Source organism: Bombina bombina, chromosome 11 (assembly GCF_027579735.1).
Source record: "Bombina bombina isolate aBomBom1 chromosome 11, aBomBom1.pri, whole genome shotgun sequence".
Lineage (NCBI taxonomy): Eukaryota > Metazoa > Chordata > Amphibia > Anura > Bombinatoridae > Bombina > Bombina bombina.
Window position 1 is genome coordinate 35995352 of NC_069509.1, and position 26346 is coordinate 36021697.

At 38.4% G+C, this 26346-nt stretch overlaps 2 protein-coding genes across 3 annotated transcripts in view; one reads left to right on the plus strand and one right to left on the minus strand.

The window, feature by feature from the left end:
- The window catches only part of SETD1A (SET domain containing 1A, histone lysine methyltransferase), a 116868-nt gene extending 113458 nt beyond the window's left edge, over positions 1 to 3410 (minus strand). Inside the window, exons 1-2 of the mRNA XM_053694806.1 lie at positions 3304 to 3410; positions 220 to 366 (exon numbers count right to left, since the gene is read on the minus strand). Coding sequence (XP_053550781.1) covers positions 220 to 351 — 132 coding nt within the window. The 5' untranslated portion in view covers positions 352 to 366; positions 3304 to 3410. The remainder of the gene's footprint in view (positions 1 to 219; positions 367 to 3303) is intronic.
- A 10035-nt stretch (positions 3411 to 13445) lies between these two features.
- FBXL19 (F-box and leucine rich repeat protein 19) overlaps positions 13446 to 26346 on the plus strand; it is a 40128-nt gene continuing 27227 nt past the window's right edge. Inside the window, exons 1-9 of one of the 2 annotated variants that reach the window (XM_053695105.1) lie at positions 13446 to 16077; positions 16567 to 16773; positions 16967 to 17110; positions 17423 to 17509; positions 17876 to 18046; positions 19752 to 19784; positions 21549 to 22195; positions 23587 to 23750; positions 23932 to 24096. In XM_053695105.1, coding sequence (XP_053551080.1) covers positions 16606 to 16773; positions 16967 to 17110; positions 17423 to 17509; positions 17876 to 18046; positions 19752 to 19784; positions 21549 to 22195; positions 23587 to 23750; positions 23932 to 24096 — 1579 coding nt within the window. In that variant the 5' untranslated portion in view covers positions 13446 to 16077; positions 16567 to 16605. The remainder of the gene's footprint in view (positions 16078 to 16566; positions 16774 to 16966; positions 17111 to 17422; positions 17510 to 17875; positions 18047 to 19751; positions 19785 to 21548; positions 22196 to 23586; positions 23751 to 23931; positions 24097 to 26346) is intronic. The other variant, XM_053695106.1, reaches the window with a different exon arrangement.

Genomic DNA, 26346 nt, shown 5'->3' on the forward strand with positions numbered 1-26346 from the left:
AGGAAACCGTAGAAAGACAAATGTAACACCAGACGACTGGCAAACTCACAAAATTTCCATTCTATAAATATAATAATAATTTCCAAAATATTAATGTAAAAGATTGAATCAGTGATCTCCCAGCCCTAAATTGTTTCATTGTTCAAGGGTCCAAACCAGGAAGAATGAATTTGCTATGTTTAGTTCCTGTAGTATTAATTTCTACACAAGTTGTCTCACAGCAATATTGAAGTGGACGCCATCATAGCGATAGATCTTCTGTGCAGCCCTGCGGAGTGCGGGATCCAACAGCAGCTTATAACTTCTAAACTGGAAGCCGGTTGCTCTGTGACTCTCAGCCTCTGGCTCCATCTGGGGACATCTGACCTTTTAAAGAAAAAAAAAATAGTTAAAAACGGATAAAAAAAAAAAAAAAAATCACACCACAGAAATTTTGAATTTATTCCAACATGGATCATGACTAAACTTTATGATCCAAGGTTTCCCAAAACCAATCTTCAGGACACTCTACCACATTAGATATTTTATTTTCAGGATGTCTACTGTACAAGTGATATAATCAGCTGCCCAGAAATTGTGGTTATGTACATGCACTCATCTAAAATATCCCCTACAATCTAGGCTGTGTTAGTGAGGCCTAAGGTTAGGAGGAGATGGAAAACTGATACAACCAATCTGCTTAACGCAAATAATTTTAATACATGTGTACAAGCATACCTTGTTTTATTGCGCTTCGGAGATATTGCTCTTTTTTTACAAATTGAAGGTTTGTGACAACCCTGTGTCAAGCAAGTCTATGGGAGCCATTTTTCTAACATATCAGGTACACCTTGCTAGTACCGGGTTGGACCCCTTTTGCCTTCAGAACTGCCTTAATTCTTTGTGGCATAGATTCAAAAGGGTGTTGGAAACATTCCTCAGACATTTTGGTCCATATTGACATGATAACATCACGCAGTTACTGCAGATTTGTGGGCTGCACATCCATGATGCAAATATCTTGTGCCACTACATCCCAAAGGTGCTCTATTGGATTGAGATCTGGTGACTGTGGAGGCCATTGGAGTACAGTGAACTCATTGTCATGTTCAATATTTGAGATGATTTGAGCTTTGTGAGATGGTGCATTATCCTGCTGGAAGTAGCCATCAGAAGAAGGGTACACTGTAGTCATAAAGGGATGGACATGGTCAGCAACAATACTCAGGTAGGCCGTGGCATTTAAACTATGCTCAATTGGTACTAAGGGGCTCAAAGTGTGCCAAGAAAATATCCCCCACACCATTACACCACCACCAGCAGCCTGAACTGTTGATACAAGGCAGGATGGATCCATGTTTTCGTGTTGTTTCCGTCAAATTCTGACCCTACCATCTGAATGTTGCAGCTGAAATAGAGACTCATTAGGCCAGGCAACGTTTTTCCACTCTTCTATTGTCCAATTTTGGTAAGCCTGTGAGAATTGTAGCCTCAGCTTCCTGGTCTTAGCTGACAGGAGTGGTACCCGGTTTGGTTTTAAGCTGCTGTAACCCATCTGCTTCAAGGTTCGACGTGTTGTGCGTTCAGAGATAGTATTCTGCATACCTTGGTTGTAACAAGTGGTTATTTGAGTTACTGTTGCCTTTCTATCATCTCGAACCAGTCTGCCCATTTTCCTCTGACCTCTGACATCCATAAGGCATTTCCGGCCACACAACTGCCGCTCACTGGATATTTTCTCTTTTGCGGACCGTTCTCTGTAAACCCTAGAGATGGATGTGCATGAAAATCCCAGTAGATCAGCAGTTTTTAAAATACTCAGACCAGCCGTATGGCAACAACAACCATACCACGTTCAAAGTCACTTAAATCCCCTTTTTTTCCCCATTCTGGTGCTCGGTTTGAACTTCAGCAAGTCATTTTCACCACGTCTAGATGCCTAAATGCATTGAGTTGCTGCCATGTGATTGGCTGATTAGCAATTTGCATTACCAAGCAATTAAACAGGTGTGTACCTAATAAAGTGGCCGGTGAGTGTATATACACACACAAACAGCATGGAAGGTACTATCTAGCTAGATTACGTAATAATAGCAGGTTACATAATTAAACCCATCTGATTAGCACACTATAAAACACTAAATAAAAAATACAAATTCTGTTGATACAGCCATTGCCTATTATTGGTCAAAACTCACTAAAGTCTTATCCAGTCTCTACATTATTTACTATATTTTACTGTATACCTGATTTACAATAGAATGGGGAGGTTGTTGAACCTTAGTGAATCAGCTGTATAGAACAACATAGAATATGGTAAATATTAAGAGAGAAAAAAGAAGACATCTACTGCATGTTGCACATTGTCTCACACGTTTCTCTTGTATTTTCCCTTCTATTTAATTTTGTGTATTTACTCCTCTTTCTGCGAATTGTATCCTTGCTATTCATGTATCACAGTATTTTTATCTTGGTCTCCATTCTATCTAGCTCACTCTTCTGAAAAACCCTGTATATTTACTAGCACTTTTCTGCAGTATATGGATAACATTCTCTCACAGTCCTCTACTACAGTTTCTAACATCTCCCCAACTTCACCAGGGCATAGCCAATTCACTAAAGCTCACTCATATCTGCATTCATTAGTAAACCAGCTGCAAAGCATAAACATAACAATCGATGAAGACTGAGAAGCTAAGGAGTTTTCTCATGTTCTGCTTTTTATTCTTTTGCAGTTTTCTCTCCTTACTACTTCAGTCCAGTACCTAGCTTAGTTATCCATCCTCTGTAATAAAGTATACCCAATGCCTATATTAAAACAAGCAGCCTATTCACTAATGCAATGGCGTTCTTATCACACTTTAGTGCTAATGCTTAGAACAATAACAAAGGCTTTGCTGTGCTCTGATGGTGATGAACAGATTCATATTAAATGTCTATGGGCTGTCATTCTCTCTAGTGATTCTCTCTCCTGGCTGCATTCCAGGGTATCTCCCAATAGCTTATAGCAGTCTCTCTAATATTATCCTCCTGTCTGTCTCGCTTTGTATATCTCTTCACTGCTCACCCCTCTCCTGGCTGTCAGTTACTCTCTTTTACATGTCTATGTCTATGGCTGTATCTCGCCTGCCATTCTCTTTGCCCCAGGGGGTCAATTATTCTCACCCAATATCTCTCTCTCGCATTACTGCCTCTCCCTCTGCTTTCAACTGTCTCTCTCGCGATCTATATCTCAGCTCTCTGTACTCCCGACTGCCTCTCTCTTCTTACTACATCTCTCGCCGGCCGACTGTCTCAGTCTCCGCTCCCGACTGTCTCTCTCACCTGGCTGTCTCTGTCTTTGCTCCCGGATGTCTCTCACCGGGCAGTCTCTCTCGGTGTGTTCCCGGCTGTCTCTCCCCCGGATCCCTCTCTGTCTCCGGGTAAAGCTGCTAGCATTTCCCATCCGCAGATTCGCGCTGACCAAGCCCCCTTTCCCTAACAACGCCTCCCTCCCCTGATATTAAAGACTCTCCACTCCGCTGCCTTCTTCTTTTAAAACTGACCTGTCACCTTCGCGACCACATAAAACTTAATAACCTATTTTAATTACCAGACTCGATAGTGGAATCTGCGGACACAGAACATCATACTGATTTTACCTGTTGTGGATTTCGATTCCGCACTTTCAACACAGCGGTATAAAAGTAAAATATACAGCCGCTGAGTAAACCGAAACATCTAAAATTACGAACTGTTATCGTAAACAGCACAATCTAATTAATACGATTTATTATGCCTTAACATCGAAATAAATTTTAACGAATCAGCTGCTGCAAAACCGCTAGCTCAGGATTTGCGTATATTAGGTGGAAGGAAAGGCGGGCTCACACCATAGAGCTTACTACAGTAAAGAAAATCCTTCTGCTCTGGTACTACTCTATGGTTTATTGAAGGTTCGTCGCATTTTTTTCAAGTATATGTAATAACTTTATTGACAAACTGACAACTCGCAATATTCATTTTTATAGATTGTGTTATTAAATTTAATATACAAATTAAAACTAATTTTATTAAGTCATATCGTTCTCATTATTGTCACTAAATCAAATTCCTTTAGGTTTTAACTGCAAAATAATGTTACTGTATTCAGAATAAAAAACAAAGTAAAATACTTTATTTTCATGGACATACTATAAATACCACACAGGACTATATTATGAGTGGCATTGCATACAGCTCTGTACTCAGAATTTTATCAGGGACATTTTACTGTTATTTCACAACAAATTCCTAAATATTTATGCTACATATTTTCTTAATTATTCCTAAAATTCTGCATTTGTATTTATGTGATTAGGATGGATTTGTGATGTTAAAAGTTACATTTTCATCCTTTTTTTTTCATATTTAATACAAATGCATTACGTTATTATCTGAGTTGGTTGGGGTGTTTTGGTATAAGCATATCATTTAATCATTAGCTCTAAACAGCAAAATGCCTAGGAACCCAAACAATTATAAAATGAATATTTTGCAGCAAGTATAATATTTATGTTATCCCCTGCTTTCCTCTAGTCATGGTTGCCGCCATGTTGAAATCTAGGTTTCAGGGCAGTCTAGTGCTGTTTGAATATGTGCAACAACTCTCCTTCAGATACCTGCAGTGAAGCCTAGATTCCAAAATGGTAGTGATGCATGAAAGGTATTTAGTTTACAATGTCCCTTTAAACTGCCATGATTCAGATAGAGTATGATTTAAAAAAAAAAAAGTACAATTTCTTTCTGTTACCTGATTTACCTCTATCTCTTGGTCTCCTTTGTTAAATCTTGGCTCTTTTTTATATTGTATGCTCTATCTTTAATCATTAGTTTTATTTTGATTTCCCTGTATTTTAAAAGGAATACTAAAATAACATTTTCAGATACAGTAGGCAGTTTTAAGAGACTTTCAAATTTATTTCAGTTATCAAATTGTGCACATGCTTTTTATACAGACACTTTATAAGGCACTAGTTCCCACTGAGCATGTGCAAGATTTCACAGTGTATATGTATTTCAGTCTGAAAAAAACTCTACTGCTCATTTAAAATTCAGAGTAAGTGCTATTACATTGTCTGTTTAAAATATACTTGTTAATCATGCAATACTAACTTATTTAATGGTAAATTTCAATAGTAAATATTACATTTTAAACTAACACCACTTCTATAATTACCATATAATGCTATCATAACAATATAGAAGTATTAATCTACATGGGTTATGGGTAAATTGATTTGCCTTAGGTTATGTTAAGCTGACATGCCTTGGTTTGTCAAAACATTTCATTAATGTTTCCTAAACAAACAGAATAATGTAATGTTTCCTAAACAAACAGAATAATGCACAGAATTAAACACAGAATGTGTAGCAAACATATAGTTAGACAATGAAACCAATGTGTGGTGAAATATATGCAGGACAAGAGAGTGTCAAAAATATAGTCTGAGGAACTGAATGCTACTTTGTAATTCTTCTGCATATAAATTGACAACAATTTGCAAATGTAAAATTTGTATTGTTTTACAGTATCCATTTAACAACCTATTATAGACAAGTCTATCTAATCTGGTCTGTTGAGGCTAATTAGGGACAGAAATAAATAAGGTGCTATGTTGATCAAACAATCACACTGTAGAATGTAGCAAGGCTAGGCTTCTCAAATCTTTTCACAGATTTTTTCAAAAGGGGCAACAAATTATAAGTTAAATTACAGGAAATTTGAACACAATAAATTAAGTATACCACACACACAAAATATATATATATATATATATATATATATATATATATATATATATATATATATATATATTTATTATTAATTAAAGGGATATGAAACCTAAAACAATGTATTTCATGATTCAGACAACTTTCTAATTTACTTCTATTATCAATTATTATTTGTTCTCTTGGTATCTTTTGTTGAAAAGCAGGGATGTAATGCTTAGGAGCTGGGCCATTTTTGGAGCACTATATGGCAGCAGTTTTGCAAAAATGTTATCCATTTGCAAGAACCTTATATGGCAGCACTGTCTCCTGCCATTTAGTGATCCAGATGCTACCTAGGTATCTATTCAACACAGAATATCATGGGAATGAAACAAATTTGATAATAGAAGTTAATTCGGAAACTTTTTTTAAATGGTCTGTTCTGTCTGATTCACAAAATACATTTTTGGGGTTTCATATCCCTTTAATATTATAAAATATAATTATTATTTTTTATTTTTTTTAAACTTCTAAGCACAACTACACATTTTATGTTAAAGTACCCAGGAGCCACATACCCTGTATGTTCTAGTACCACTGCTGAATACTGGCAATTTACACTGGAGACCAGCAGCTACCAATCTGTACTTTAACCATGTGTTTAATCATATAGCACTACAGGCTCATTAGTGCAAGCATTTGGAAGAGGTTCAGTTTGTGATCATTTGTTCTTATCTTGTACCACAGAGTATACAGTTTGGTAAAATAAACTTTAATCATATTGCCTTTACCTGGAGAAAAATACCAGTAATCATGTATTTTGATGGCATCATTTGGGAAATAGTGGTAAGTGCCACCAATGACTGGTGCACCACTGGAATTATGCCCTTTTAGCAATATCCCAATATTAATATACTTTTTACCTCTGTGATTACCTTGTATCTAAGCCTCTGCAGACTGCTACTTATCTCAGTTATATTAATATACTTTTTACCTCTGTGATTACCTTGTATCTAAGCCTCTGCAGACTGCTACTTATCTCAGTTATATTAATATACTTTTTACCTCTGTGATTACCTTGTATCTAAGCCTCTGCAGACTGCCCCTTATCTCAGTTATATTAATATACTTTTTACCTCTGTGATTACCTTGTATCTAAGCCTCTGCAGACTGCTCCTTATCTCAGTTATATTAATATACTTTTTACCTCTGTGATTACCTTGTATCTAAGCCTCTGCAGACTGCCCCTTATCTCGGTCATATTAATACACTTTTTACCTCTGTGATTACCTTGTATCTAAGCCTCTGCAGACTGCCCCTTCTCAGTCATATTAATACACTTTTTACCTCTGTGATTGCCCTGTATCTAAGCCTCTGCAGACTGCCCCTTATCTCAGTTATATTAATATACTTTTTACCTCTGTGATTACCTTGTATCTAAGCCTCTGCAGACTACACCCTTATCTCAGTTATATTAATATACTTTTTACCTCTGTGATTACCTTGTATCTAAGCCTCTGCAGACTGCTCCTTATCTCAGTTATATTAATATACTTTTTACCTCTGTGATTACCTTGTATCTAAGCCTCTGCAGACTACACCCTTATCTCAGTTATATTAATATACTTTTTACCTCTGTGATTACCTTGTATCTAAGCCTCTGCAGACTGCTCCTTATCTCAGTTATATTAATATACTTTTTACCTCTGTGATTACCTTGTATCTAAGCCTCTGCAGACTGCTCCTTATCTCAGTTATATTAATATACTTTTTACCTCTGTGATTACCTTGTATCTAAGCCTCTGCAGACTGCCCCTTATCTCGGTCATATTAATACACTTTTTACCTCTGTGATTACCTTGTATCTAAGCCTCTGCAGACTGCCCCTTCTCAGTCATATTAATACACTTTTTACCTCTGTGATTGCCCTGTATCTAAGACTCTGCAGACTGCTCCTTATCCCAGTTATATTAATATACTTTTTACCTCTGTGATTACCTTGTATCTAAGCCTCTGCAGACTGTCCCCTTTAGTTATTTTGCCAGACTTGTATTTTAGACAATCAGTACAGACTCCTAGGTAACTGCATAGGCGTGAGCACAATGTTATCTATATGGCACATGTGAACTAACGTCCTCTAGTTGTGAAAAAAAATGTAAAAATGCATTCAAATAAGAGGCAGCTTTCAAGGGCTTAGAAATTATCATATGAACCTACCTAGCTTTAAACTAAGAATACCAAGAAAACAAAGCAAAATTGATGATAAAAGTATACTGAAAAGTTGTTTAAAATTGCATTCCCTATCTGAATTATGAAAGTTTGTTTTTGACTTGACTGCCCCTTTAATGATGTGTATAATCTTGTTTCCTAGTTGTAATAGGAATGTTGGAAGTTATAGATTCTTTTATTCCAATAATTCATTTACATGCTATTTATGCTCAAATGTATATAGGCACAAATCCCTAAATCCGGAATTCCAAACTCATTCTGAAATCCAAACTTTCTTTTTTTTTAAATAAAATTGATAAAAAATGATTATTTTGCCCTGCCTGTGTCTTTGGTTTGTTTTTTATTTAAAATGCAAATTATAGTATATTATTTAAAACAACTTTTACCTTTCTATAACATGTAAATCTTGCCTAAAATACATAAGAAAATGTTGTTTAAACTTAGTTCCATCCGCTCTCCAAACTGTCCCATTTTACAGGTGCAAATATTACAAATTGCAAACCTTCTCCGGTCCCAAGCAGTTTAGATAAAGGGTTTTCTACATGTACTTATTTTACTATATGTGGTTAATTTGTTTTAGATGTATATAATTGCATACGTTTTACATTCTCATTTAATGTAAAATATATACAATTTTAGATACAGCTAGCTTACAATAACAAAAAGAATCTCCAGTTTCCTACTATTATCTAAATGTATCTCTTTATCTTGGCCTCCTCTGTTGAAATGTAGTTACTTTCCATGATAGCATACTGAGGTAGGCTCAGGAGCACTATATGTATACTATTATTTCAAACACTGCTACCATATAGAGCTTAAGACATGCGTCTGAGCATACCTCAGTATGCTGTTATGGAAAGAAGCTACGTTTCAACCAAGATGGAGGTAATTGTGATAATAGAAGTAAATTACTTTTTTTTTTTGTTTGTTTTTAATTTCAGTTTGTTGCAATATAATACATATTGGTGTACAAGCAAAACCACATTTTTTTATTATAATTTTTTTAAAGTGTATATATATATATATTATAATAAAAGAAGTTTAATCCTACTTGGTAACTTCTGTTTCTCCACCCTCTACATTTCCTCTTTTGGTTAGGCTGTGACATAGAGAGCAGTCCCACCCACTGTCTACATATGCTTTCAAAGGGCTGGAATTCAAGAAAGTCATATGACACACGCACACTGATTGGATGTTCATTGGAATTATCATAAAAAAAAAAAAAAAAAAGTTCATCCCAATGGGCCGGCATAACACAGTATTAGAAGCATTACTATAGGCATGGATTAACCTTTTTCACTGATAGATTTTTGTATTTTTTTTTTAAATGTGTGTGTGTATATATAGTGTGTGTATGTATGTGTATATATATATATATATATATATATATATATATATATATATATATATACACACATACATATACACACTTTTTTTAATGGCAAAGATTACTTATATGGCATTTGATTTAGCTAAAATTTACCATCACTTTAATGTTGACTTCTATGTCCCTTTTACAGCTAGGGTCAACCCCTTGGAAATCAAAAAGAACTGCAATTCATTTGAGCTGTCTGTGGCATTCATGGGTTGACAGTAGTTTACACCCAGGAAGTAGGGTTGCCAGGTATCCAGTATTCAACTAAAAAAAAAAAAAAGATCACAAATTACTCTCTCCCCCCACCCCCCCTTGTAAGTCACAATCAGCTCTGCCTGTGGTTTTTGTGATGTAAAATACAAATAATAAATAATCTATATTTATTTAAAACAGCAACTTTTACTTTTCTGATTGCAGCACTGTACTATCTTTCTGAGGGTACTATATAGTTAAAAGCAATAAATATGTTATAAAACTACATTTAGGTTGCCTGTATGAGCTGTATTATGATATGTAAATATTACCTAAATGACATAAGATATTGTTGTTTACACCTGGTTCCAGCCCCTCTCCAAACTGTCCCATTTTACAGATGCAAATATTCCAAAATCCAAACTATTCCAAAATATCAGCAGTTTGGATAAAGGGTTTTCTTCCTGTATTGCAGTTAGAGTTGCCAGGTGTCCAGAATTCAACCAGACAGTCCATTATTTTATCAGGCTGTCTAGTAAAATCTATACAAATATGCTAAACATGTAAATGTCCAGTCCCCTGAGTGGCACCAAATATGGCCCAGAGAGAACTATCACTGAGCAGGCACTACTCATTGTTACTAATGGCCAAAGGGGTAAAAAAAAAACCACTGGCAGTTATAGGGGTCTTATGTGTAGCCGCTGGGGGTAACATTTCTGCTCTCTGTGTGTTACAGAGAGGGTCAGATCACTTCTGTGTATTACTGACAGTTAAATATGTAAAAGTGTTGATTTGTATGTTACTGAAAAAAATCTTTATATTGGAGTATAACGTGAGACCTTAGGTAGTGCAATTAGGAGGGGCCATTTGTAACCCAACCCCCACTTGTGCTAAGTCACTAAAATTAGTCACCAGCTAATCATTATTATTATTTGTAGTACTAATGTTTATAGGAAAAATAGAGAGATGTAAAAAATTAATACTGCAGAATGCTTAAAGGGATATGAAACGCAAAACTTTTGTTTTGGGATTTGGACAGATCATACAATAAAATATATATGGATCTATTATCAAATTCGCTTAGCTCCCGTGATATTCTGTGTTGAAGAGATAAGGTGTCTGGAACAATACATGGCAGGAAATAGTGCTCTTGCAAATGGACAACATTTTTGCAAATTTGCTGCCATCTAGTGCTCAAGACACGTGCACGCTCCTGAGCTTATGTTCCTGCTTTTCAACAAAAGATACCAAGAGAATGAAGGAAAATTGATAATAGAAGTCAATTAGAAAGTTGTTTTAAATTGCATACTCTATTTATTTGAATTGTGAAAGAAAAATGTTGGGTTTAATGTCCCTTTAATTCCAGGTGTCAAATGTGACTAACCATCTTTTTCATTGAACACGGGTCATTTTAGGTTTATTCTACTGAACTATCCCACAAACAGAGGAGGCTAAGTTTGCCGCCCAGCCCGTATTGACCTAGTCAGTATTTTTAAGGTTCAGGTCAAAGATGAAAATAAAGATTAAATATAGAAATAACGATGGCATAATGGTAAAACTTCTAAGTGTGCAGGGATCTAATTATAAACAAATGATCATTTAAAATCAGTCCTAGCAGCTTTAGTTCATTATTTATGCAAATTTATGCTATAAGCATGGCTGGTATTTTTTTTTTTTTTCTTCAAGAAATTATGGCAACCCTAGAGGAAGCCGTTAAAGGGACAGTCTACTCCAAAACAATTGTTCAAAAAGATAGATAATTCATTTAGTACCCATTCCCCAGTTTTGCACAGCCGACAAGGTTATATTAAAGGGACATTGTACACTAGATGTTTCTTTGCATAAATGTTTTGTAGATTATCCATATATATTGCCCATCTGGTAGTTAGGGTTGCCACCTGTCCTTTAAAATACAGAACACTTATAAGTTACACATGCTGCAGGGTGTGCAGGGAGGAATATGAATAGTGCTGTTCAGAAACACAATACATGTTCCTACTTGCACACCCTGCAGCATATGTAACTCATAAGTGTCCAGGAAAACATGGCTGAGGTGGCAACCCTACTGGTAGTGTTTTTATGATCTATCAAAAGTATAGACTGTGTGGGTGAAAACGATTAAAACAATTTTGTCCCGTGATTCCAACTCACTCTGAGTCCCACTAATGCGGCTTACACAGGGGTAGTAATACGTTATGTAGGTATTCCCATATTTAAGGACCGGTAAATAAACAAAGGCTTACCGCACTAAGCTGATTCCTGTCAGGAGAATCTAAGGAAAAGTTATCTTACAAAATGTTACCTCCGTTTGTTGACAGCGTCCACTTCACAATGCTGATGGAGTGTAACGCCCAACTCCCACTGAGAATGTAGCCTTGTTTCGGTGTCGGCAATGGATGTGACACCTAGACTGCTGGGGTTCTCCACTCCGCCCCAAAACAATTTCAGAACAACAATGTAGCGGTCTCTGTGTTAATAAGCCAGGAGAGATTCTGTAGTTAAAAAGTAAAATTTATTGGATACATTGCGTTAAAATCAGCAAGGGCACAGCAGACAGGTACTTGTTGATTTAAACGCAATGTATCCAATAAATTTAACTTAACTACAGAATCTCTCCTGGCTTATTAACACAGAGACCGCTACATTGTTGTTTTGGTAGCGTTTTTATAAAAATGTATAGTTTTGCTTATTTTTTAAGAACATTGTGCTGATTGTCAGACTCCTAACCAAGCCCCGGCCACAGTGCCAGATGTATATGCACGTTTACAGACTCCTGCTGGCTCCTGTTTATATCTGTCTTTTCATATGCAGGGGGGTGGGGAGGGGAGGGTCTGCACTTTTTGTTTACCCAGCCCCTTTCAGTGGGTGTCCCAGACTACCTCATCAGCAATGCTAAACTGGGAGCTTCTAAGTAAGTTTTTAAAAGGTTTAATACTGGATTTTTATATCCATATCTGTGCATATTATTCTTTATAGTGGTGTCTATTACATGCAGTTATATGAAAATTGGTGTATACTGTCCCTTTAATATACTTTTAGCCTCTGTGATTACCTTGTATCTAAGCCTCTTTTGACAGCCCCCTGATCACAGGACTTTCATTTTAACCAATTAGTGCAGTATCATGCACATCTCCACTGTCGTGAGCACAATGTTATCTTTATGGTACACATGGATTAGCAGTGTCTTGTGAAAAGCAAATAAAAAAAAACATGTAATAAGAGGCTGTCTGTAAGAGCTTAGAAACAGGCAGACATTTAGAGGTTTGAATGTTATAAAGTATATTAATATAACAATGTTAGTTGTGCAAAGCTGCAGAATGGGTAGTAAAGGCATTATCTATCTTTTTAAACAATAACAATTTTGGTGTTGACTGTCCCTTTAATGTCTGGCACATCGGTACTTGAGTGTGACACCTTTTTGTTAAAGTCCAATTTTCAAAATGTTTATCATCCTTATTGGTGTAAAAATCTGTTCCCCATAACAAATACTTTGTAAATGTTATAATTTATTTAACTGAACTCTGGCCCGAGACAATTTATATTCCATAAAGTATTATAGCTATTGCAACTGTGATGTTGTTGTTGGGTTTTTGTTTTTAATAAAGAAGCCTTTCATAATATAGTAATTTATTCAATTGAAGAGTCGTCCCCTTTAATGTGTGTGGTAATTTTCTACGCACGATAAAACTACAATTCCCAGTATTCTTAGAACATAGGAAACGTTTGATTTCCAGTTTTTTTTATGAATCCAATATGAACTACGTTTCCCGAAGTTCCTTTCGAGCAGCAACGTTTTCCGCCATGATATCTGTAGTTCTGTATGCTTCCGCTTTCTGTTGACGAAACATTGCTCTGGCACCTTAGAGGACTTCAATTCCCATAATGCCTCACGGCCTCGTGGGCGGTCGCCCTTGCCTTTCCCACGGGGCGGCCATGTTGGATGTGGTATTGTTATGTGTGTATGTATGTGTATGATTGTGAGAGGCAGGAGGGGGCAATTGCTTCAAGTCCGGGTACTGAGGGACTTGGGTTACTCACGGGGCCAGCACCCACTGTGGCTGGAGGGAGGGTGGCTGCAGCGGGGAAGGTACCCAAAGAGCAGCAGCAGTACAGAAAGCACAGCAAGGGGAAGCTGCACTGTGGGAGCGAGGAGGAGCAGGGCACAGGGAGGAACACACAGGGTGCCAGGCCTAGCCTTGTCTGACACTGCCTGAGGTCTTTGAGGGAACGCACAGGGTGAGGTCTGGGGAGAACACTGATTGTTGTGTTAGTTGGGCTTACATATTAGTTATGGTCTGGGAAATACACAGTGACCCAGTTAGGCTATTCTCTTTAGGGAAGGCACAAACTGACCCACATAGGTTGTTAAGTGGTGGGGGACACTCACTGACCTACAAAGGCTGTTAACTGGAGGGAACACTCACTGACACACACAGGCTGTTAACTGGAGGAGAACACAGTGACACACACAGGCTGTTAACTGGAGGAGAACACAGTGACACACACAGGCTGTTAACTGGAGGGAACACTCACTGACACACACAGGCTGTTAACTGGAGGGGAACACTCACTGACACACACAGGCTGTTAACTGGAGGGAACACTCACTGACACACACAGGCTGTTAACTGGAGGAGAACACAGTGACACACACAGGCTGTTAACTGAAGGAGAACACTCACTGACACACACAGGCTGTTAACTGGAGGGGAACACTCACTGACACACACAGGCTGTTAACTGGAGGGGAACACTCACTGACACACACAGGCTGTTAACTGGAGGGGAACACTCACTGACACACACAGGCTGTTAACTGGAGGAGAACATTCACTGACACACACAGGCTGTTAACTGGAGGGGAACACTCACTGACACACACAGGCTGTTAACTGGAGGGGAACACTCACTGACACACACAGGCTGTTAACTGGAGGAGAACATTCACTGACACACACAGGCTGTTAACTGGAGGGGAACACAGTGACACACACAGGCTGTTACCTGGAGGGGAACACTCACTGACACACACAGGCTGTTAACTGGAGGGGAACACTCACTGACACACACAGGCTGTTAACTGAAGGAGAACACTCACTGACACACACAGGCTGTTAACTGGAGGGGAACACTCACTGACACACACAGGCTGTTAACTGGAGGGGAACACTCACTGACACACACAGGCTGTTAACTGAAGGAGAACACTCACTGACACACACAGGCTGTTAACTGGAGGGGAACACTCACTGACACACACAGGCTGTTAACTGGAGGGGAACACTCACTGACACACACAGGCTGTTAACTGGAGGGGAACACTCACTGACACACACAGGCTGTTAACTGGAGGGGAACACTCACTGACACACACAGGCTGTTAACTGGAGGGGAACATTCACTGACACACACAGGCTGTTAACTGGAGGAGAACACAGTGACACACACAGGCTGTTACCTGGAGGGGAACACTCACTGACCTACAAAAGCTGTTAACTGAAGGAGAACACTCACTGACACACACAGGCTGTTAACTGAAGCAGAACACTCACTGACACACACAGGCTGTTAACTGAAGGAGAACACTCACTGACACACACAGGCTGTTAACTGAAGGAGAACACTCACTGACACACACAGGCTGTTAACTGAAGGAGAACACTCACTGACACACACAGGCTGTTAACTGAAGGAGAACACTCACTGACACACACAGGCTGTTTACTGGAGGGGAACACTCACTTACATAGGCTGTTTACTGGAGGGGAACACTCACTTACACAGGCTGTTAACTGGAGGGGAACATTCACTGACACACACAGGCTGTTAACTGGAGGGGAACACTCACTTACTTACATAGGCTGTTTACTGGAGGGGAACATACTGACCCATGTAGGCTGTTGAGGGGAACATACATTGAATCACATAAGTTATCTTTGGAAAGTGTAGACACTGTCCCACATTGGGCTTACCCACATATGCTATTATCGTGAGGGGGAACTCAAACTGACCCAATAAGCTGACATCTGGTTAATATTTATGCAAGACAAGTTCTCTGGGGAACACACATTGACACAAACTCTGAAATCTTAAAGATACAGGCTGAAGTTCTAACAAGTTATACTTTTATAGCCCATCTATAGGGACTTCTTGAGGAGCCCTCAAAAGTTGAAATCAATTTAGCACATTGTCATATACACACAGTCTGGGATCTGTAGGAACACACACTGGTATGGACACATACTGGGATAACCCAGGCAAACACTTTCTGAGATCTTGAATGCTAACTGACACATTCTGTAATCTCAGAGAATGGGATATGCTTGTGTGGCAGTTAGATAAATTGTTTTTGTCTATATGTTGAACTCCTGGTTGCCACACACCCCCAGTAACAGAGTGTGCCCTTATCCTCCCCAGTGGCTTTACAGGGTGGGCTTCAAGGTCAGCAGTGTTTTGCTATTGGATATTAAACAGGAACAAATGTGACTGAGGAAGTACTTAATATCACAGGTTGTGATCATGGTGACACCGAGCCACGTGCGGATAAGATCGGCAACAACAGAGCTCAGGTCAGTCTGCTCCCTGACAAAGTAAGCTGGGTTTTTAGCTCAGTGCAGAGAGCAGAGCATATCAGTACAAACACAGCAAGGTGTTGCAGGTCTCTAAGGTAGTCCTTATATTTACTGAACTAATGAATTGTTAAAATACATTCTAATAGGAGTCCCCTGTATATACTGCACAGTGCTTTAAATATAGTTTTGTATATAGCTATATACAATGTTGTTGTATTGTGCATTTTTTATTTAACATGACAGAACCCTGCTCTGCTAACTTGTTTTGGGCTTCCCATTTGTAATATATATGTACTTCCACCCTGGGTTCATGATCTAGCTGTATATAGCATTATTGACCCTACTTTTGTGTTTATATACATGATATATTTTTGTGAGTCACCCTGCTTAGGTTTAGCAGCACTTTCCACTTTCTAGATACAGCATAGCAGGAACTTTTTCTTGAATATTACTATGAATTGTTTAGAACCTTTGCCTTTCTTATAGGAGTGGGCGCAGCTGAGACACTGCGGGGCCCGGTGGGAGATGTCTGGAAAAGGACTGGGGGCTGCGCGTCGCAGAAGGACGCGCTGCCGTAGATGTGAGGCCTGTGTGCGCACCGAGTGTGGCGAGTGTCACTTCTGCAAGGACATGAAGAAATTTGGGGGCCCCGGACGCATGAAACAGTCCTGTTTGAAGAGGCAGTGTACAGCGGTGAGAAGTGGTGGCGGGTGGGTAAGACCTGTGTGGCTGATGGGGGTAAATATGGGTACGTAAATGAAGGAGGAGATAATAGGTGTGTTGTTTGTGAGGGTGTCTAGATGCTGGGTTTGCGAGGGTGTCTAGATGCTGGTAGAGAGTGAGTACAATTTTAAGAAACCAATGACTTATGAGGTTTCCCCCACAGCCTGTACTTCCACACACAGCAGTTTGTCTCCTTTGTGGGGAAGCTGGGAAAGAGGACACCGTGCAAGATGAGGACCAGAAGTTTAACCTGTCACTTATGGAATGTACCATCTGCAATGAGATTGTGCACCCTGGCTGCTTTAAGGTATAATCCTGTCCCATAACTGTTTGTTCTGTCTTTGTGACCCCAGATCTGGCCCCCTGAAGCCGCTCTTGAAGACCTTTTCTCATTAGTACAGTCCCCCCCCCCCCAGCTGTTACGTATGCCCATACCGCTGTGTATTTTCCTTCTATGACCTCGATGTTCTTCAGCTCTTGTTGTCAATTTTTTGTTTTATTTATTTTCCCTCTCTTTTGTTTTTTTATTACCAAATGTTATGTTTTTAAAATTTCTGTTCCTTCATTTTCTCCCATTTAAATTTTTGTTTTTGTTTTGTTTTTTTTAAATTCTTTTCAGATGGGAAAAGCTGATGCAGTGATAAACAATGAGATCCCTAACTGCTGGGAATGTCCGAGATGCAAGCGAGAAGGTCGGACAAGCAAGGTGAGCTCTGTGGTGTGGGACAGCATGAGAATATCTCAAACACATTCCTAATTTAGCACCTGCGTATTACATAATGGGACATTGTAGCCTCTAGTTTATCTTTCACTGTCTGTTTGGGAATTTATTATTCTCTTTTATTTCTATGGCACCGTCAAAATCGGTAGTCTGAGCATCTCAGTGACTCGCTTTGAGAACCACTTCTGAATTTTATTTTTTCTCTTTTTTTAAAAATAAAATAAATAAATCCTTGTTAAATCTAAAAGTTGTGTTTTGGGCCTGATTTAAGGGTGTAGAATTTCTTTCCCAGATTAAACTTGTCACTTGTTGTGTGCACCATGTTTATATTGTAATGTCCTGGGTGTACAGGACTCAGTGGATAATTCAGGGAAACGTCGTTTGGACAATGGAGAAGATGCAGTACGGTGGAAACTGACAGACGATCCGACCCCTGGTAGGAAGAAGCCCATTGATGAGAACCAGGGACATAAAAGGAAGAAAGAGAAGGAGCCACCAACTGAATCTATGGTCAAGAAAAAGGTATCGGGCACCTCGCCTTTAAAGGGATATTAAACGCTAAATACATTGTATAAGCATAGTATTGAGATTATTCCCCACCTCTCTCTAGTTATGGGTGACGTGTTATAATCTACCTTTCATTACATTCCTGTGCTGATGTGTTTGCACATGTTCATTGACTCCCCTTCATATCTCTGCAGGGTGACGTAGGTTCCAAAATGGCAGCACCCATGATTAGAGGCAGGTGCATGAAATTATGTTTAGTGTCCCTTTAAGCAGCGCATGGCTTTTCGTTTTTGTTTTTTCCCCTCCTACATGAACACATTTTACAGTCTTAGAATTATTATTTATTTTATTTTCTTATTGAGGTTTCAATATAGACATATATGCAAAGGAAAACAATGATTTTTAGATGTATACATATTGTTCATGTTTGTTGTTAATGTAGATTAAAATATATATAATGTGCTTATTACCTAATGCCGGCCAATTATTTTTTTTTTATTCAGCACCCTGGTGAATCTTTAAAGAAATAATTTTGGTTTGATATCTCTTTAATCGTTCTTGTCCAAAAGTATACACACGCACACAGATTTATTTATTTATATATATATATGTCAGTGCGAGTTAAAAGAACAGTCCCGATTTACAAGCGCCAGGAGTCAGCTGACCTCTACCTTCCATGCCAATATCGCCTCCCTGAGAAGCAGCACATGTTCTGAGTGCTTCTACCAGAAGTCAAGGGAGATGCCCCAGGGGATTGCTCAGACGCCTTCAATGAACGCCATATTTAAAACAGCAGTGGTATTAAATTAGAGGGTCTGGAAAGTTTCATTGAAGTACAAGCCAAGAAAGACAATAATTTTTATATTTCATTTGCTTTCGTTTTAAATGTTAACATTTACACCGTTTGTTTTTCCTCAATATAATATTTTTGCATGTTCCAATAGGTTCTTTCCTGTTTGTATTTGTGTTATATAGCCAGATATATTAATTAAATATTGAGCATAATTTTCAATTTGAGGGAGGTTTATTGCTTTGTAAAATAAATTCAGATTCAATCAGATACTCGCATGTTCTTTAAATCTCTGCCAGGGACAGCAAATTCCATTCCTCAAATGCTAGATATAAAGTAACATTTTAAATATATGGCTTCCCAACCTTTTTGAATTAGGGGACAAATTAGTTATTTTTTGGTTAAAGTTAAAAATCTCCTGTGTTTTAACTAATTCCCCCAGTCATACTCAAACGTCCACTACCTTTACTGGATGGGCATTGAATACGTAGATAACGGCATGAGTGGTGCTATACAGCAAAGGAATTTATTGCCTCCTTTAGAATTAAACTAATTTATTATTTTACCAAAACATTTATACCATAATTTAAAAAAAGATTTGATTTACAACCTGCATCTTCAGCAGGTCACACAAACATAAGTTATTTATGTGAATTTCTGCAACTGTGATGTCTCTAATACTGTGATGTGACACCTCAAAACCTAATGGGCGAAAATGTACGTTGTATCAAATAGGGAATTATGCTGTAGTTGAAGAAACAAGGAGAGTTTTTGGGGTCACAAAAAGACATGTTATTTTAAAGAATATTGGTCTGACCACCTTTTTAGTTACTATACATTAATCTGACCTGTTTGGGCTACTTGGGGGTAACACATCTTTCTACAAATCTGCTGTCTCTGTTGATTTATTTATGTATTTATTTATTTTAGGTGAAGGCAGAAAAAGACAAGAAAATCAAAAAGGTGAGGAAGCGAACTTCAGACTGTGCAGTAAATGGGTAGCGATACAGATTTTATTTGAACATGAAAAGGGTGGGCGAAAAAAATAAAATGGTATCAAGAGTGACGGGACATTATTAAACACATAGTAAAAGTCAGCTTCAGAGTATCAATGCACTACTAGGGGGGGTAGCTGATCATATCTGGTGAGCCCATGGCAAGAGGCATATTTTTGTAGTCTCCAATCAGCAGCAAGCTCCCAGTAGTGCATTGCTTCTCCTGAGCCTACCTAGGTATGTTTTTCAACAAAGGACAGCAAGAAAATGGAAATACATTTATTTAACAAAAAAAAAAAATTCTCTTTAAAATTGCTTCCTCTATCTGAACCATGAAAATTACATTTAGATTTTCATGTCACTTTTTAAGTGGGTGCTTTATGTATTGTATTGCTTATTTATTGACACAAACTGTAGTGTTGTTGCATTGCAGACAGATGCTTTCTGCAGTAGGTGATTTATACACACAATAATTTAAAGGGATATTAAATAGTGCTCCTTTGGTAAAAACAAACATGTTAAAACAAAGTGAATGTAAAAACCCCCCCAGCAAATAACTTACTTGTTTTCTTGCAAAAGTAGCATTTATAAATTCTCAGGGTAGCCTCTGCCCTCAGTGTTTTAAGAGCAAAGGATTTTCAAGACTGAAGTTTTTATTGTGTCAGTTCTGGGCATGAGCAAATCTTTCAGGCACACAGGGAGTCTGGCACTCACTTGCAGGCACACAGGGAGTCTGGCACTCACTTGCAGGCACACAGGGAGTCTGGCACTCACTTGCAGGCACACAGGGAGTCTGGCACTCACTTGCAGGCACACAGGGAGTCTGGCACTCACTTGCAAGCACACAGGGAGCCTGGCACTCACTTGCAGGCACACAGGGAGCCTGGCACTCACTTGCAGGCACACAGGGAGCCTGGCACTCACTTGCAGGCACACAGGGAGCCTGGCACTCACTTGCAGGCACACAGCTTGATTAAAAGCAAACTGAAAGAGTTGGTAACAGGATTTGGCCAAATGGTGATAGACCCAGCACCTAATGGTCACTCTCTCTCTGGGTTTCCATCACAATGTTTAGACATTGGTGCATTTTACCCTTTGTTATCTGCAACAAAGGAAAAGCACCACTGTACGGTCCCATTAAATGGCCATAAAAGTCAAACTTGGTCTTTTAGTTAATAGAGCTACAAAATATATTTTTGCATTGAAAAATAAGTTGAACTGGTGTACACATTTGATTTTGAAATATTCAGTTATCAAACGTTGGTTGATGATCACAACTTGTGGAGAGGGACGAGCCATTACAATCATGTAAAAAATATACCTTTTAATCTTCTAGTTTATAGACTCTAACTTAGAGACTTTTTGTGAATAAAAAGGACATGATTCAGACAGAGCATGCCACTGATCATCAGCTAGCTCCCAGTACTTCAGCAGTGGTCCTGAACCTACCCAAAGATGATCTTTGTCAAAGGATACCAAGAGAATGAAGGAAATTAGATAATAGAAGTAAACTGGAAAGCTGTTTAAAACTGAATCCTCTATCTGAATCATGAGTTATATTTGTTTACTGTCCCTCTAAGACTAAATTGTATCCTTTTCTATTATTCAAGTCCCCCCCCCCCCCCCCTTCTCTCTGTTTGGTCCCTGGTCTTCTCTATTCACTCTTCCCCATGAGTCCTTCTGTTCACCTTCTTTGGCCTTTTTCCTCTAATCTCAAACTTTTTTTCCCCAGAAGGATCCTCAGGTCCCAGTAGAACCGACTCCTCCAACTGACCGTTCTCACCAGAGGGAGAAGATCGAGCGTTTCAAGCAAATGTGCCAGATGCTGGAGAGGGCACGGAGCAGCACTTCCAGCTCTAGTTCCGATTCAGACTCTGATTCCGATTCCAAGGGCTCTCGTGGCAGCAGTGATACTGGGGAGGGGGGAGGGCGAGAAAGCCGGGAGTCACGGATCAGCTTTAGTACCAGCTCAGAAGAGGAGGAAGATGGTGGGGGGACAGGGGCAGCTGGAGATGGACGTAATGGAGCCAGGAATGGAAAGCCGAAATCAAACAAGGGCAACTGGAAAGAAAAGGAAAACCGGAGAGGGGGTGTTACAGGGAGTCGGAAGGTTGCTGGAGGCAAGAATGTAGGACAGACTGTGCCTCATAGCCAACTCTTGAAGAGGCCTCTAGTTCCCTCTCCACCCAAGCCAATCCCCCCTCAGCTGGAAAGACATGTTGTACGCCCCCCTCCCCACAGCCCAGAGCCTGACTCCCTACCCCTTGACAGTGGGGTGGACCATGTGATGCAAAGGGGTGTCTGGCTCTCTGTGTTCAGGCATTTAGGACAAAAGGAGCTTTGCATCTGTATGCGGGTGTGCCGAACCTGGAATCGCTGGTGAGAAATAGAGCAGATAGTGGCAGGATGGTGGTGAGATCTATAAAGAAATGGCCAACAAGTATATTGTTAAAGGGACATTCTAATATAAAAGTTATATGATCTGAATTATTAGAGCATGCCATTTTTGTATTACTGAGCCTATATGATGGCAGAAGTTAGCCACACAAGTAAATATTTGTAGGGTCAGTAATATAAAAATTACAGGTTCTAAGAAATTAGTGCATGTATTTGAATGTGTTCCTTTAAAGTGTTAACTTCTATGTTTATAGTAACAATGTTTTTAATCATAAAGTAAAATATACTTTCATTCAGGAAATGCATTGTAAATGCTTAATTTGTTTATTTACACTTTTCATGTTTTTATATATTGCGCCGTTCCTCCGCCCATAATTGATACTATACAGTATTTCTGTCTTCACGGACGATTCAGGCTGTAGCCAATCGTATCGCGCCCCCTTTGGCGTCCAGCAAGTTAATAACACCCTTTATTTTGATGCCAAAGGGGGTGTGATGCGCTTGGCTACAGTTTCAATCATCAGTGAAGACAGAAATGGAGTATCCGTTACAGGCGGAGGAACGGTGCAATGTATAAAAACATGAAAGGGTAATTATTTTTAAAAAATTAAGCGTTTACAATACATTTCATGAATGAAAGTGCCCATCTTTTACTTTGATTACAGATACTGTTACTATAAACAAATAAGTTTACCATCACTTTAAAGGGACAATCAACACCAAAATTGTTATTGTTTAAAAAGATAGATAACGCCTTTACTACCCATTCCCCAGCTGTGCACAAGCAACATTGTTCTATTAATATACTTTGTAAGATTTAAACCTCTAAATTTCTGCCTGTTTCTAAACCACTAAAGACAGCTTCTTATCACATGCTTTTTATTTGCTTTTCACAAGACACTGTTAATCCATGTAGGCCATATAGATAACATTGTGCTCTCTCCCGAGAAGTTGTGGCTGACACTGCACTAATTGGCTAAAATGCAAGTCAATAGATAATAAATAAATAGTCATGTAATCAGGGGGCTGTTAGAAGTGGCTTACATACAAGGTAATCACAGAGGTTAAAAGTATATAAATATAATCATGTTGGCTGGGCAATGGGTAATAAAGGAATTATCTATCTATCTTTTTGAACAATTACATTTTTTTTAGTTGACTGTCCCCAAATGAACACATGCTTCATAATTGGCTTCTGTTTGTTCGACTGTGACCATACATTTTTAGAATTGGTGGTGCTGTTTATCCAGATGATATATATATATATATATATATATATATATATATATATATATATATAGCATTTTCTGGTTCATGTGAGATTTGTTGCATTGGTAAATAATGCCTCATTCTACTTCTCCATCTTGTGCTAGGTGCTGTGATCGACGCCTGTGGACGTCAATTGACTTAAGCCGACGGAAATCAATTACGCCGCCAATGCTGAGTGGTATAGTTCGCCGGCAGCCAGTCAGGCTAGACCTCAGCTGGACCAACATATCAGAGAAGCAGCTCACTTGGCTAATCCTCCGGTTGCAGGGTGAGCATGGGGGGTAGGAAAAGCATTTATGCTGGGATGAGTGAATTAAGCTCGGTCTATGTCTGCTGAGGGTCAGTGGAGCAAGGGTACTTATTGACAGTTAAATAGTACTGTACGTGGGAAGTGTTGGATGCTTTGTTTGATAAGAAGGGTCTTTAGCAGTTTCTCCCGGTGTTTTCAGGTCTCAAAGAGCTTTTAGTTGCTGGATGTACGTGGGGTGCGGTGTCCTCTCTCTGCACAGCCTCTTTTCCTTCCATGTCTGTTCTGGACCTGGGCTGGGTCCAGGGAATGAAAACATCCCACCTCCGGGAGCTGCTCTCCGCCCCATCATCTGACTGCAAGACAGGTGAGCCACACTCTGATCTTGTTATTGGCTAAATATCCATGTTGACAACCAATATACTTTAAAGTCCCTTTAAATTTAACAAGAAGTACCATCAATCATTGATCAGATTAAAGGGACACAAAAGTGGACATTCACTTATTCATATAATACAAAACCTGTTATATTTCCCATAGCCTGATGCAATTAAAGGGACGTGCACGGTAAAACTTCTCTCCACTTATTCTGTTCAGAAAGACTTGTTATACCAGCTGCAGGGTATTAAAAGTATTGGAAATGACTCCTTTTATATTTATTTATGCAACTGAAATAGTTAGTTTTGATCACCACAAATATCACCTGAAATAAACATTTAAATATCTAAGTAGTATTGCTTTTGTGTAGAGACACAGTGAGAAAAGATAGGTATTTATGTATAGAAAGAGATACAAGAAAGTCTGCTATATCTGCAGACTCATACAATTTTAATGTTCATATTCTTGCAAACAATTGGTTGTGGTTTCAATGAGTTTCAGTGGTTTCAATGAGCAAAATCGCCTATTTAAAAAATAAATAAATAAAGGAGCAATTTCCAATGCATTTAATATATAGCAAATAAATTGTAAACATAATAAAAGGAAAAATGTTATGATGCAGTGCCCCTTTAAGACTACTTAAAATATCCCACAGTTCACTGGCACTTACTCTGCCAGCACCCAGTGCCTTTCTATGAAAATTTCTACAATGTGGCGGCTCATCCAATCAAAAACTGCCACAGTCGCCGATATTGAAAATTTAACAAGCACAATGCCTTTCAAAGCTACATAACTTTAAAATGAAAAATAGAATTGTGCTGAAATTTAATTTTAATGTAGAAAAAGTCCCATTGGCTGACTTATAACTGGGATTTATAGCAAGCAGAGGAGGTGACTGAATGTATTTGTATGAAACTGTTGCCCCTCGGTATTTGGAAATGTATAACTTTTTTGTTTTTTAGTTATGTTTAGAAAAGTTGCTGTATTTTGCTGTATTTGCTGTATTTTGCTGTATTTTTCACGCATGTGCAGTAGGAATTTTTACACTTATGGTATGGAAGGGCATGTGCAGTAGAGCGTCTGATCTCACGCTGATTAGCAGTGCTAGTATGAACGAGACATGGTCCCTATCACAAAGGGAGGCTCCTCATCAGAGACCCTGCACATAGTGTGTTTTTATGCTTATACTTTTATTTATATAGTCAGATGAGAGATATATATATATATATATATATATATATATATATATATATATATATATATATATATATATATATAATAATGCATTCCTTGAACACTGTGGAGAAAAAAAATAATCAGTAAAATGTTACATGAAGAAGCAGAAAAATATTATAGCCCAAGCAATGTATTAACTGCATGGTTTGAGAGTGCAGTTTAGTTCTTGGGTTTGTATGTGTCTAGAAGAGGTTACAAATAGTTCTGACAGCCATGGGAGTTCCCAGTGTGTTTGGCTCTATGATGTAAAGTGGTTCCTGGGTTTGTCATCATTTGGCCAAACGCTGTAACAAACTCTTCACTTGCTTTAACCTAGCTTTGTGCTGACTATTCTGTGTGCTGCTTGATTTCTTCTATTGGGCTTTTCACCCAGCTGATCTAGGTTAAAGGGACATTGTACACTAGATTTTTTGCATAAATATTTTGTAGATGATCCATTTATATAGCCCATCTGGGAGTGTTTTTGTAACAATGTATAGTTTTGCTTATTTTTAAAATAACCTTGTTCTGATTTTTGGAATTGTAACCAAGCCCCATAAATTAAGAAGTATACTGATGTCTGCTTTCTTTTTGTTTGTCTAATGAGTCTTTTCATATGCTGGGCAGGGAAGAGTGTCCCTCTCTTAACCCATTTTTGTGAGTGTCTCAGCCTAACTTCATCAACAGTGCTGAATTGGGAACTTCTAACTACGTTTTTAAAAGGTTTATACTGAATTTTTATATCCATATCTGTGCATATTTTTCTTTATAGTAGTGTGTAATACATGCAGTTATATGAAAATTGGTGTATACTGTCCCTTTAACTTTCTGAGTCATTGATTGCCTATACAGCTGCCTGCTGTTTTATAAGTGGCTTGGGATTAAAGTGACAGTGCATTATACATAAACCATGTGACCTTACAACAAAGGAAAGTACCCACATTACTGAATAACAGTTGTTCTATAAAGAAAGCTCCGTAGTACTTAATAATAGTCATTGTATTCTATAAAGAAAGCGCTGTAT